Below are 13804 nucleotides of genomic sequence, written 5' to 3'. Positions count from 1 at the left end.
CTCGTCGTTTTAGTCAAAAGAAAACTAAAGGTATCTTAGTCTTAGTCAACACATTTTAGTCTTTTTTTTAATAACAAATTATTTCTGATTACCATGAGTCAAATAGTGTTTCACACATCTCAATTTTCCAACAATATTGTGTGTCCACAGGGCTACTCGTCTGTTATAATTACTCATTCTGATTTTTTGTCAGTCAGTATGTTTACATGCACAGGTAAGTCGAGCTACAGTTATAGCTCGGCTAGGATTTGACCATAGACAGTAAAAGATTTGACTGGACCACTTTCATATTCGTAGACCAGTGTTTCTCAAAGTGTGGTCCGGGAATCACTGGTGGTCCGCATGCTATGCCAAGTGGTCCGCGAGCAGACGTGGTAAAATATAATATAGATGAGTTGTTTGCAATATTGAACCAACTTGTATGTAAAAACAGTTCTGCAACACTGTCTATGTAAGATATGCCAGTTTAAATCATACAGTATGAATCCACACAATAAGCAAAGTGCAAAGACAATAAGCAAGGTGGTTCAGTGAGTAGGCCTATAGTGTAGACTAATTATAGGCTACTGTTGAAGTAGGTATAATCTTTTTTTTTTTTAGCTAGGGTTAGTTAAGTGGTCCTGAAACTGAAAAAGTTTGAGAAACACTGTTGTAGACCAAAGTATTAATGTTTTACTCCGCCTCGCTAGATGGCGATATGCGCCCAAACACAACACATTCCCCAAATAGACTCTCCATCTTAGCCATAGCTAACTTGCTAGCGAACTTTCCATATTAGCTTACTTGCTAGCAAACTTTGCACCATCAGTCTAACTAGTTAAATAGTTGACATTACATGATGAACATTTTCGTATGGACATTCTGGGGGATGTTAATTTGTATGAGAGAAGCTTCAACTTCTGGGTATGTAGCATTGTGGCATAAAGCTTAGGTAGTTAGCTTGCTAACTCTGGCAGAAATCTCCAGTGTTCTTGTTCCATGTAGTTTCGTGTTGCAGCCACAGGGTTGCAGCAACAGCACGTAGTAGACTAGCCTACAGGAAAGCTGTTGCGTATGAACTCATTCGGAATATTTTGAAAACGTAACAGCTAGATATTCTGTCTTCTCATTTTGTTGACGAAAATAAAGAGAGATTTTATCTTAGTTTTTATTTCATGCAAAACATTTTAGTCTCGTCTTTTTTCGTCAACAATAATGCATCTTAAGATAGTCTTAGTCAGTGTTTCAGGACATTACTGCCGTCTCGTCATCGTCTCGTCTTAGTCATGAAAAAAAAAGGTTGTTGACGAACATATTTCCTCTCGTCTCGTCTGACGAAATTAACACCAACACTAAGTTGTACATATTTTTGTGAATGTATCAAAGATCAGAAATGACAATAAAAGAGGCAGACAATTCATCAGTATCAGCCATTTCATAAGAGAACCAACATATTTCTAAAAGATCTCCACACATCGTGTACAGACAGGACAAATTGGGGGGCAGCCGTGGCCTACTGGTTAGGGCTTCAGACTTGTAACTGGAGGGTTGCCGGTTCGAACCACGACCAGTAGGAGCGGCTGAAGTGCCCTTGAGCAAGGCACCTAACCCCTCACTGCCTCCGAGCGCCGTTGTAGCAGGCAGCTCACTGCGTTGGGATTAGTGTGTGCTTCACCTCACTGTGTGTTCACTGTGTGCTGAGTGTGTTTCACTAATTCACAGATTGGGATAAATGCAGAGACCAAATTTCCCTTACGGGATCAAAAGAGTATATATACTTATACTTAAATTAATCTTCTAGGTTTACTAACTCTGCTTCTCTTTCTTAAATTCCAGAAGGGGAAAAAAAAAAAAATCATCAACAATCCCCAATTCAGCTCCATGTCATTCATTAGATCTCTCATGCCATCAAGCACAGGTGGCACAATCAAACACGTGCTCCCTTCAAGTAGTCCATCCAATAGCAAGCAGGCTAGTAGTATCTTGGCACTTCTCCTGGCCTTATTTCATTCACAAACATATGCTGTGTTTGCAAAAAAAAAAAAAAAAAACATTAGTACATAGGCGTGTCAGAGATGGAAATTAGCACAAGCCACATGCTGGTGAAATACTGTATAAAAGTCGCTGGTAGATTTCAGATACAAAATGATTTACTATTGAGTGGATGGGGAATTTCACCACCTAGTAGTATTTGTCAGTGCCTTTAAAATGTGAACATCTACTAAACTTAATTTCCGCCTCTGAGGTAGGTGCACTGAACATGGTCATTAATCTAGTCCTCACATGCAATACCATAATAACAGCAACTCACGCCGGGCTTGTTGTGACTGTGAAAAGTGCTGCTGCAGCAGATACCACAGTCTCACATGCTGGAGCTGCAGCCTGATCAGCTTGAGACCAGCGATTAAGTAGGCAGCCTTTGGAGATCACATGGCAGGCCAGCGGAAAGCCTGAGTGAAAGCAGGACACGCTGGGGCTGCAGCTTGCAACTGGGATGTGCATTGCAGACATCCAATAACTGATCGATGGCCATGTCCTAAATAACCCTTAAGAGTTGCACAGAGGGGGGAGGGGGGACGACGACCATACGGTGATCTTAAACTGACAGAAAACAGCAAAATTAACTTAAAAATTAAGCAGAAAATTAAGGCCAAAACTGATCTAGCCTGTGTCATTAAAACAAAATAGGATGGTGAGTGAATACTGTAAAATTACCATGTATGTGAAAACTTTCGCACTACACTGATGTACAAACTGTATCTAGAGTTAGTAATGTTAAGACGTCAATTTGAATTATTCCTCTATAGGCTACCTGACCTAACAATGCAAACACTTTATATTTCACAATCACTATAGAAACTATCTTTTAAACTTCTATGAATTAAATAACAAACACAACACACTGTACTCTGAAAAGGAAATTCATGTCGTTACCGCAGATCTTATCGTCACTGAAAAACTGCCTCATCCAGATTCAATGATATTTGCATCTTAAAAGGTTAAATTACACGGAAGCTGGCAGAGTTCTCCACACTGAACATCTTCAGTTCAACCCTGTTACACCTGCCAACCCTACTACTCCTTCTCCATTCATTCCTGGTGCCTGAGGATTCCTAACTCATGTCTCTCACACATAGTGTTTGTGCATCAAAATTCAACCGATGCAAGATTTAAAAGTTGCCCTTCAAGTGTAATTGTGTAAAAGTTGCGTTTTGTTCAAAGCGGTCACCATATCTGTGTGCATCAGGGTCCAATAAGCAGCAATAGAAGCATGTGTCCTTCTGGCACAAAGGAAAAGGCAAAACAAACTAATAGTTAATAGTCTTAACAAACCTTGTCAACACCTCTCCAAAACAACACTCATACTGGATTGGATCATTTTTTCAAGTTAACAGCAAAGGTTAGCCTAAATACTTTGCACATGTGAAATCTCTGTGAGCTCTTGACACAGTATCTGTGGACATCATACCGCTCAAGACATTAGAGGCAAAGGGCACACTGGGAAGCAATGGTGGCACCCATCCCACTTTGTCCCCACCCACCACTTTTGGCCTGGGATGTCCATATGGACTCCCAGATGGCAAGCCATCTAGAAATGATAAATATTTATGGGTCTACCCCAGAGATTTGAAATCCTAAAATGTCAAAATTTGCAGATCTAAGCAGACACGTCATCACATTTATGGCATCATATCTGAAGCCCACGCTGGCATAACCCCCTCCATGCGAACCTTCCTGTGGAAAATACTTTTCATGTTTATATCTGAATCTCAGAGGCCAGGGTTGCAATGTGTTGTCAGTGCCAATCTTCCCTTTTCTTTGTATACTCACATCAACTCAGACAAAAAAAAATAGGCTACATATTGGCTTCCAATATCTATTATTTCTACAAAGATTCAGAGAAACAACCAGGAAACACCAAAAGGTAAAGCTGCAATCATCCGACTCGGGGCGGCCAACAACTTCAAGAGTCCTATCCACTCCCATACTCAATCCTTTCAGCTAATAAGCTTTGTTCTCATAGATTGCCATAATTGAACTGGGAATTCTCTAGACTTCTGATTGGTTACAAGAAGATGCTTGCTGAGAAACTATGTAGCCTACACTGTCTAGGTGGTTCAACAAGGCTGGCTTACAAAAGGCACATGATCTTTTAAGCTGATTTGACAACAACAAAAACTGTACGTTTAAATGGATGTTCTAAAACATGAGTGGAAGAATACAAGGTGGCAACCCTGTATCTTATGCTATTGGGAATTCATAAAGGCAATCGTGCATGAACAAAACATGCCTATTGTTTCTCTGTGTTTCCCTCGTGTTGAATGTGACATTTCAGTGCGGTAATCATCTTCGATAATGTGGTTCAACAAGTAGCTCTCCAGTGTACATGCACCGTTTTACACTTTTGCACAACAGGAATGCAGACTTTCACCTTATGTTTCACTGGCAGTTTAGAGCAAGAGCACTACAACAAGACTGCCACATGATGGTACCCAGTATTTTGTGGGTGGGTTCAAGCTCACCATTTTAATGGGCATGCAGCCGAGGTCCGACTCGGTGACCGGCGTGTCGTCACTCTCCATCACATAGATGCCCTTGCGCGAGAGCGCCTGGATGACAGACAGGTGCGACTGCAGCGATGCCACCTGGTCGCCCTTGAGGATGAGGCCGCAGACACGGCAGTAAAGCTCACAGGAGAGCAGCAGCCGGATCACGGGTGGCTTGATGTGCTCCTGCTCATACTGGTCCGTGTAGAACGGGTCCCGCAGGTCTTCTGGGATATTGTCTGAAGAGAAGAGGGAAAGGACAGTTGATCATCCACAAGTCAGTTTTCTTGTGTGATTAAACATACATCTTATGACAGTAAGCAACAGTGTCATATCACTAGTGGGTCCACTGCTGCTATGCATTTCCTGATCAAAAACAGAATCACACCCCTCTCTACACAAAAGAAAAGGAAAAACTGTAAAAAGCTAAAGCATACAGTATTCCCCACACAAATATTATGAGTGTATTACTCAGACAGACATTTGCATCAGTAGCCTGGGGCTCCTGACTGTTAATCACACCTTCCAAAGCTGCACTGAACCCAGTGAGTCAGGGGGCACGACCTGTCAGCTCTGACAAATCAGCTTACACTGTGCAGCAGACAAACAACCAAGTGTCAGAGTCTCATGGTGATGGTGTGTTGCACGAGGGTAACTCATGAAGCTGAGGGGGAAGCATACATTGGTGCTGTGAGGTGCAAAGACTTGGCTTGGCTGAGGCTGGACTGGAGTCCATTTCACTCCTGTGTGTGTGTGCGCATGTGTGTGTGTGTGTGAGAGAGATCGCCAGCTTACTAACAGGAAGGTGGGACATTTTCCCCGCAGGGGGAGTGGACTGACTGGGCTGGGTTCCACAAAGGGATGGGCTAGCAGATACAGACACACTATAAACTGCAGAGATCTTTCCACCGGGTGTCAATCAGCTGAATCATGGAAAAACACTACGAGTCAAGGCGTTCTTGTCTGTGCTAGTGCAACGCAACATGCCCAAACACCTGCTTCCTACATGGGCCTGATATTTAAATGAATGATTCAGATTCATACACTACGCTCACAAACACTAAAGTAACAAATGGCCAAGTATCAGTTGAATATGTTAAAGACTGAGTCAAATTTAAAACTGGTGGTCATTAACAAAATTGGCTCTTAATAAAACAATAGGATCTGATTTGATGGTCATGCAAAACCCACAAAAAAAGCAATACAGAGGAATAGCTGTCCATCCTTTATCAGATAAGTAACCAAATCAGTTTGCTGGACATCCGACAAGGCAGCCTCTGATCTAGTATTCTCAAATGGATTAAATGAAGGCTTCCCTCCTAAATTAGTACAAATAAGAATAACCCAGAGATGATACAGGGTGGTGCCAATATGCCTGATTTAGCTTAGCAACTAAGAAAGCAAGGTCATCTAGACGGAGTCCTTTAGGGCCCTACTAACTAAGTTGATAAATTAGGCCAGTATTACGGTCATTCATTGAAAACCTTATCCACAATGACCATATAGAAAAAAAAATATGTTCAAAATATTCACCATGCACCATTGAACAAATTTTTTTTTTACAATAGGCCGAAATATACAAATTCTTTGTGCAAGTGAAAATTCCCACCATATCTCATGTGTTCTAGAGGGCTCGGAGCCTCATGCATAGCCGGAGCTTAAGCTTTATTTACTACTCTGTCGTTTGCAGCCATAATGCGGGTCATAATCCGTTAAAAGGCCTTTGTTGAGGGCAAATTGGCCTGTCACATACAATAGGTACAGACAGTCGGACGGACAGGGGTCAAGGGAAGCAGGGCAACTCTTGAGAAATGCAGAGAGCCTCGGATAATTTGCCCTCCACAATGGCCAATTATTGTCTGTATGAAAGCACAGCTTTCACATGCGATATCTTGGAAATCCAAGGGTACAGGCCTACTTTAAAGTTTAATTTGGACGATGTTCACCAAATCATGGTTATTTAGATAACTTGAGAGTCACTCACAGAGCTGCACGACATATGAAATAGTACATTTGTGTTCATACTGCTGAATATTGGCACGCTTGTTTGCAGGTTACGTGAAAATTCTCACTCGTTTCACCAAACAAGCATCTTTTCATTCAGCATGGTTTCATTCAACCATCACAACAAGTTTATCCAGCAACTGTACGTAGGCCAACTTCACATTTCTGTCATGTGCTGCCCACAAAGTGCACAGCCATGACATGAGCATTTCCAATTAAATATTCATTAGACACACAACTGGTGGATTAAAATTAGGTCACTGGTCTCACACATGACAGGTTCTTGCAGCCAGTGATGACAGCCTGAGCCGTGAGTCTCACAAGGGGGTATACCAGGAAACAATGCAGGGGTCTTCACTGCCAGCCAGGGCTTGAGATGAGGAGACGTAGTGCCAACACAGCAACACTGTGTGGAGCTGGGGCCATCAGTGCAAATTAGGCTACATCAAGATCACTGGAGGCACTGTGTTCCGGAGAAAATGTGTGATCTATTGAAGGATAGGTCTAGCCTTGAAATTCAGACTCAAATCAAACAAATGTAAGCTTGGCCCACTTCATTTGAGATTTAACAACAGATTTAAACCTTAATACAGACAACCCATAAGGATTTAATTGCACTAGAAAGCTCTCGGATATACGAAGAGAATACTTAAGAGTCACAAGCCTAGTGGTTGAGTCTATTTTGATACTCTGGTACCAATTCCTCTTCAGCATGAACATGACTCCAAGCTCCTGTTGAAAAACCTCTCAATAAGTTGATGCTGCCAGCATAATATTCCATACGTGTGGGCCAAGGCATTACTCCAAAATGTTTGTTTGATACAGATACCTGTGATACCATTTTGGGCAAGTTTTGCAATGCTAGGCGTAATATAAAAATACATTTCCTGAAATGTAGATGCATAGGCCCCATCTTTTTAGTTTCCCAGTTTCTAAAATCAACATAACATTTCAAACATAAGGCCTCTGTCAAAGGCTTTAATTGTCAATACACCAAATTATCTTTTACCCTCATTATTACAAAATGCTATTAGATCCCAGTTTCTAAAATCAACATAAAATTTCAAACATAAGGCCTCTGTCAAAGGCTTTAATTGTCAATACACCAAATTATCTTTTACCCTCATTATTACAAAATGCTATTAGATCATAACATTTGATTAATTTAGATCACCAAGGAACAAAATACAGCCTCAAGGCTGCTGTGAATAAGCCAGAACAGTTTTCTAATGTTAAAAACAAAACGTTTAACTTGCCTACACAATCATCGAGCCCCATACAAGAGCAAGGGCGAGGTTAGTGCCGTTTTCCCTGCTTCCAAAGTATAGCCTAATAAAACCAGTCATCCCAGAGTGATGATAAACATGACATGGTCACCATCAAGGGCTATTACCATGTCAAAGAAGCAAACACCACCAATGTTATTCAAGCTTTTTGTCTGCCTGCAAGTCCTCTAGTTCTCTCAAGTTTCAACTTAGTACTTCCATACTAGTACCACCTTTACCTTAGTTCAAGTCCCATTCAAACCTAAACAAACCGACAGCTGTGTGATTTTGCAAAAAAAAACAAAACAGACCAGCCAAAAAGAGTGATTAAAATGATTTCAACAAAGTTTACAGAGTCCAATTGCTTCCCCCTGAGCGAAGGAGCAATCACAACTCGGAGCCAAGGAAGAATTCAGCCTGCACCTTCATGCCTCCCTGCCAAAATTCAGAGCTTTCCCAATCAATGTCCAACACTGCCATTATTACCTCAGCTGGAGAACATCAAAATGCTGAGGGCCAGAGCCATGTGGATGAACTTGTTGTTTCCATGGGCAAAAGGGTTGAATATTGCTCCCACACTGAAAGTCTGGCAAAAAACACTGCACAAGAGTGTACTTCAAGATGTCTGTGAATGATCACCTACCAATGAGTAGTTGTCAGATATTCACCCTACGATCAGCACTCATATTCAGCACAAAGAAATTTACAAAGAAAAACTGATGGCCTAATCACATTTACAAGAGGCACAAATTCCTTGTTTCCTTGTCTGATTCAATATGGACAAAAGCATTTATAAAATGACTAAATATCAGTAATTGTTTGCACTACTAAAGACTATGGCTGTCGATCGATTAAAAAAATGTATCTAATTAATTACATACTCTGTGATTAATTAATCTAAATTAATCGCATATATGATTTTTGCTGTAAAAGTATTTTAAATATTTAAATTCAAATCAATCATTGAATAACATTAAAACATTAAACATTAAAAATCAAAAACTCTTTTATTATTATTTTAATAATGGCCATAATAATCTATGATATGACCTAATATGCTGAGGAAATAAATTCAAAAGTGCTTCGGGAAGAAGGTTTTTTTATCACATACATTGCAGAGGACTTTATTTTAATCAACACTTTATTTTTACCAATACCATCAAGCCGTTTTTGAAAAGTAAATGTTCCAATCAATGATCTAGGCAGCACATTTTCTTCTCTCTCCTTCATTTTACAGTCTAATGGTTACTGACTACAACGGCTCGGGGTCAAAGGTCATACAGAATCGATTGATCTGTGTTATTGTTTTTTTTTTTTAATCAGTTATTTTTTTTCTCAAATTAATTAATCGAAATTAATCAGTTATTTTGACAGCACTACTAAAGACTGCACGTTTTATCAGTGTTCTCCAGTCTGTTATCTTTGATTTAATAGTTTACCGTCCTACCGCTGTGAAGCACCTGATTGTGCAGCCTCAACTGGATGATATGTGGAGCGTTCCAATTTAACTACACATAGCAGTCACCATCCTAATACAGCCTAACCCAAGCACATGACCTTTTCCTTTCTCAAGAAACCTTCATGTTCATGGAGCTGGCCAAGGATTCCAGAGTGACTGCAAGTCAGTTACAGATAGACCTAAGTGTGCTAGAGGTTCCACTGATTAGTTAAAACGTTACCACATTTAGCTCAAAAAGAACCTTGGAATTTGATTAATGACAATCAGATGCACCAAAAATGAAAGGATATAAAGGACAATGATGCTAAATCTAAGTGACTATGATCCTCTTCAAAACAATTGCTGATGCCACATACCCACAGGTAATTGTGTTGCAATTACTCTTCCTTTAAGGGGGAAGCTGTATGAATTGTCTGAAATATCTTACAAAGAAAGAAACAACCTTTAAGCCACTCACTGCTAAGATAGGCTTGATCATAGTGATCAAACACTTTTAAATGTTTCATTACACCATGGACCAAACAATGATTTTTCAATCACATTCACAGCACCTAATAATCTGCCAAAGCCAAATCTTATAATAAAAAAATATGTTGTACGCAAACCTGAGTCGCACACAAAAGCTGTTGGACCACACATTGTAGTAGTTTAGACTCACTGACCAAATTTGAGGGCAACAGAGTTAAACACTGATGCCTAGTGTTTTTGTATTTTTGCAAATCCTCCAACAGCAAAATTGAAATTTGCTGCACAAGAAGTTGTATGTAACATGCAGTAAACAGACCAGGATTTCCACTACCTGAGCCTGGAACTACCCAACTCTGAAGAACACTTAAACTTGACACACAGTAGTTATTTACATTCCTTCATCAGCACAATCACTACTAGGCATACATTTCTTACTTGAAATTAAAATGTGCTGATATCAGTCCTGCAACGTGGGTCCAATTTTGTTTCTGAGCAACCAGATGCCTGACTACCATTACATAACTGTTTATGCTGGCTGAAGGTTACAATTCAATCCAATCCACAGTATTTATTTAGGTTTGAATGAAATTGTACATGAACCTAAGAACCATGACGTTTACCTTAAACATTCAATGTGGCCATATGAAATATTAAGAAAAGATCAACAAGTAGTCTGCATTTCTGCTTCAGTCATCTCTGTGATGAATGGAAATGAAATATATGACGATCATGAAACTCATGAAAACGCACAATCTGGATATTTTATCTGGACGTTTTATCATAACTCGGTTGCTGCTTTGGGTCGAATCAGTGACGCATGCACGTCAGGTCAAAACCAGGCCATTTTCGTGGGTCTATCACTAGGTGGCAGTCTTGCCAGGTCTCGCTGATCACTTTCTGGAAAGTTTACATGAGTAAGTAACAGGCAACACTTCATATTTCATGAAAGACGTTATATCTCCATTTCTAAAAAAAAAAAAAACAGCGATTTTGATGAAAACTAGCCACTGTTTAGCTTGGGATTTCTCAGGAACAGATGCGTGTAGAAATACACGGTTTGCACCCACCGAGAGCTTAAAGTCTCACCTTTTAATCGAGCTATTGTATGTGTTCATAGCTATAACACAGAATATGCTGTGGCTGTACAAAAATCATCAACAATGGTCTAGATTTTTGGCACTCTACGACAAAGCTCCCGAAAACAGCCAAATCTTGAGGACCATCTCCAAATAATGGCTCATGATGATGCACTCACTACTCTACGCATCTATGCATTCCATAAGTCTGCAGTGACGTCGGTCCATCCCACTTCCTGTTGTGTTGTTTTACGATAACAGTGGATTAATGCACTCTGACTTAGAGCTGTGTTAAGGTGGTGCACAATAATTGCTGACTGTCAGTCTGTGGAGTTGGGAAGCCCACATTTCCTGCTTACAGCCAGCATTTGATTCTGCCAGCCAAGCAAACGGAACAAATGCTGTTGATCCTCATGTACAAACCCAGGCTCAGTGGACGCAGCCTGCAACATTCCCACTCCCTACATATGACATGCTTGCTTGTTTGCATGTGTTAAAATAAAGAAATCTTCTAAGGCATGCTAAATAACTGACATGAATTAGTTAAACGACACTTTGAGATCCCTCAAAACACTATGCATTAGCATTAAACACTTCAAACTAAGGCACCACTGCAGCAACTGCTTGTTTATGAGTGGTATACTCCAGTGTCTCCCTCTGGAAAAATAAGGCAAATGGGTGCCGAGATGAGCATGTAGCATGTAGCCTTTGCCTGTTAGCCAAAAGGACATTATTTTTTAAATGCGTGCAACTTACCAATGCCGTAGGCTTTGGCGAATAACCATCGAAGGTTTGCAGCTATTTTTGCTCTTGCGGAGTCGTACATTTCCAGAGGAACCACCTCCGTCACCTCCCCAGCCAAATCCATTTTTCTTCTAGCGCTGTCCCCGCCAGCACCCAAATCCATATCCATCCTGCAAAGACTCAGCGGTTTTATCTAAGGCAAATGTTAGCGAAATCACATTGTAAACACCTCTTTTCACTCCCAACTGCATACCCATGCAAGACAAGTTGAGTAACTGCTTAAGCCAATTAAAAGTAACTGGTTAGGTAGGACAAGCTGTCCTTTATGCAAACAGAGCAACTGACGTTTATCCAAAACGTTGACGTTAGCTAAACGTTGGCCAACTTGTCTGAGATGAAAATAACGTAACGTTAACACCATACTCAGGAAACAAATTATGAATTAATGAAGTAACGTTAACTGACATGAGTGCAAATGGCAGCGAGACGAAAACAACGTTTTAAACTGTGGCAGCATCTTCATCTAACAAGCTGGCTAATCGGTTAGCTAGACGGCCTACCACAGGGCTTGTTTCGGGGGTAAATGGCAGTGGCAGCTAACAGTTAGAATCTAGCTTGCAAACACTGACTGGCTTTTGGATCATTCATCCGTCATTCTTCTAGCGTTTATGTTGAACACCTGGCTAGCGGCTCATTGGTACTGTTAGAGCTGTTTACTTATCTAACATTAACGTACTAAACAAATGATATATAATTATTTGGTGAACTAACGTAGACTGACACTTGCTCGCCATAAACCTGGTTAAACCAATATTGTAGAAGCTAGCTGCTACCCAGTTAACGTTAACTTGGGTGTCTAACGTGTGCGTCTTTGGTGTCTTAGCGTTAACTGAGATGTCCGTAATTCAGTGTAGATTTCCAGCTTTCTGTATAAAATGACGTTAGCTAAGCTAACTGCTAGACAGCACATTAATTTGGAGGCCTTGTGTTATTTGTCTATGTAACTAGCTGGCTATCGATAGCTAGGAAACCTCAACAGAGAAATGATTAGCTTACCTATCTAACCTAATCGAGAATCATAGATAATTCGTAAATTAGCTATCGATTTCTCCTAAACCGACTACAATAACACTAACGTTAATGTCAGTTAACGTTATGAGAGATTCAGATGCTTAGTTAACAGATAGAGAACGTTGACGTTATCTGCACATACAAATTAGCAAACGGTAAAACTGTCATATTTTCTACACAGAATGACTAGGAGATGGTGGCTAAATTACCTTTGGAGAGTGAGGTAACGTTAGCTGTTGCTATTCGCTATTGCTAGCGAATTTCGTCTCTCAAATCAAGCTAACGTTATCGATAACAAGCCACAGAGTGTAACGGTTACAAAAGGTTAGCATTACCTTCAGTGACGTGTACTGTCCACTGCCCACACTTTGGCGATTCCAAATGAATCAGAAATCAAGAAATGTGAATAAAAACACCGGCAAAACATGAGGACTCAATTATTATCCAAAGGCAGGGAACACGATGGCAAGATGCCTAGCGTCTGCTAGTGCTAGTGTTAGCAACAAATATATCCTCCCCAGCAACAAACGCCCGTGCGCTCCAGCAACTGTATGACAACCGCTTCAAGGGAGCAGTCTGTGTAAGCACCGAGGCACAACGTTACACTACAGCAGCAGCAACATTATAACTGCACAAATATATCTCGTCGTTTCACAATTCCAACAGGCCTATTGTCATCTAGCCGCTCCATTTCGCGAAATTTATATAAGAGAACAACATCACGCTTCCCATGTCGAGGTCGGTGTCTCAATCAATGAAATGATGCTTTCCTTTTCAATTTTGAATTTACGTTAGTCTCCACAAGGGGCGGTGCGTCCAACTTGTAGTGTACTATGTGTTGGGTGGGTGTGGCGTGCATGGTGGTCTTGTGGAGTCACTCTCAGTAAATAATGTGAAAAAAAAGAAAGAAAAACATGCATCCTCACACCTCAGAAAATATTTGAAAACCACTGAATAATTAGTTCTCAGGTTGTACTGCAGTTGTTTTCAGATTCATCCAACTTGTAGTGTACTGTGTTTTGGGTGGGGTGTGGCGTGCATGGTGGTCTTGTGGATTCACTCTCAGTAAATAATGTTTTAAAAAAAGAATATATAGTCAAAGGCAACTAAATGTTTCCAAGCCTTCACTGTGATAGGTCATACAATGTACTGTAGTAGCCTAGTCTGTTAAACTAAGCCCATGAAACGGCA

At 40.5% G+C, this 13804-nt stretch overlaps 1 protein-coding gene across 5 annotated transcripts in view; it reads right to left on the bottom strand.

The window, feature by feature from the left end:
* The window catches only part of camsap1b (calmodulin regulated spectrin-associated protein 1b), a 31623-nt gene extending 18240 nt beyond the window's left edge, over nt 1-13383 (bottom strand). For 3 of the 5 annotated variants that reach the window (XM_042101063.1, XM_042101068.1, XM_042101066.1), the window contains exons 1-3: nt 12949-13383; nt 11555-11712; nt 4503-4765 (exon numbers count right to left, since the gene is read on the bottom strand). In XM_042101063.1, the coding sequence (XP_041956997.1) occupies nt 4503-4765; nt 11555-11711 (420 nt within the window). In that variant the 5' untranslated portion in view covers nt 11712; nt 12949-13383. Of the gene's footprint in view, nt 1-4502; nt 4766-11554; nt 11736-12822; nt 12882-12948 lie in introns of those variants that run through there. The other 2 variants (XM_042101064.1, XM_042101065.1) reach the window with 2 other exon arrangements.
* Between the last annotated feature and the right edge of the window lie 421 nt (nt 13384-13804).

The sequence above is a fragment of the Alosa sapidissima genome, chromosome 8 (assembly GCF_018492685.1).
Source record: "Alosa sapidissima isolate fAloSap1 chromosome 8, fAloSap1.pri, whole genome shotgun sequence".
Classification (NCBI taxonomy): Eukaryota; Metazoa; Chordata; class Actinopteri; order Clupeiformes; family Clupeidae; genus Alosa; species Alosa sapidissima.
The sequence above is the reverse complement of the archived record's forward strand: the minus strand, read 5'-3'. Positions and strand labels throughout refer to the sequence as shown.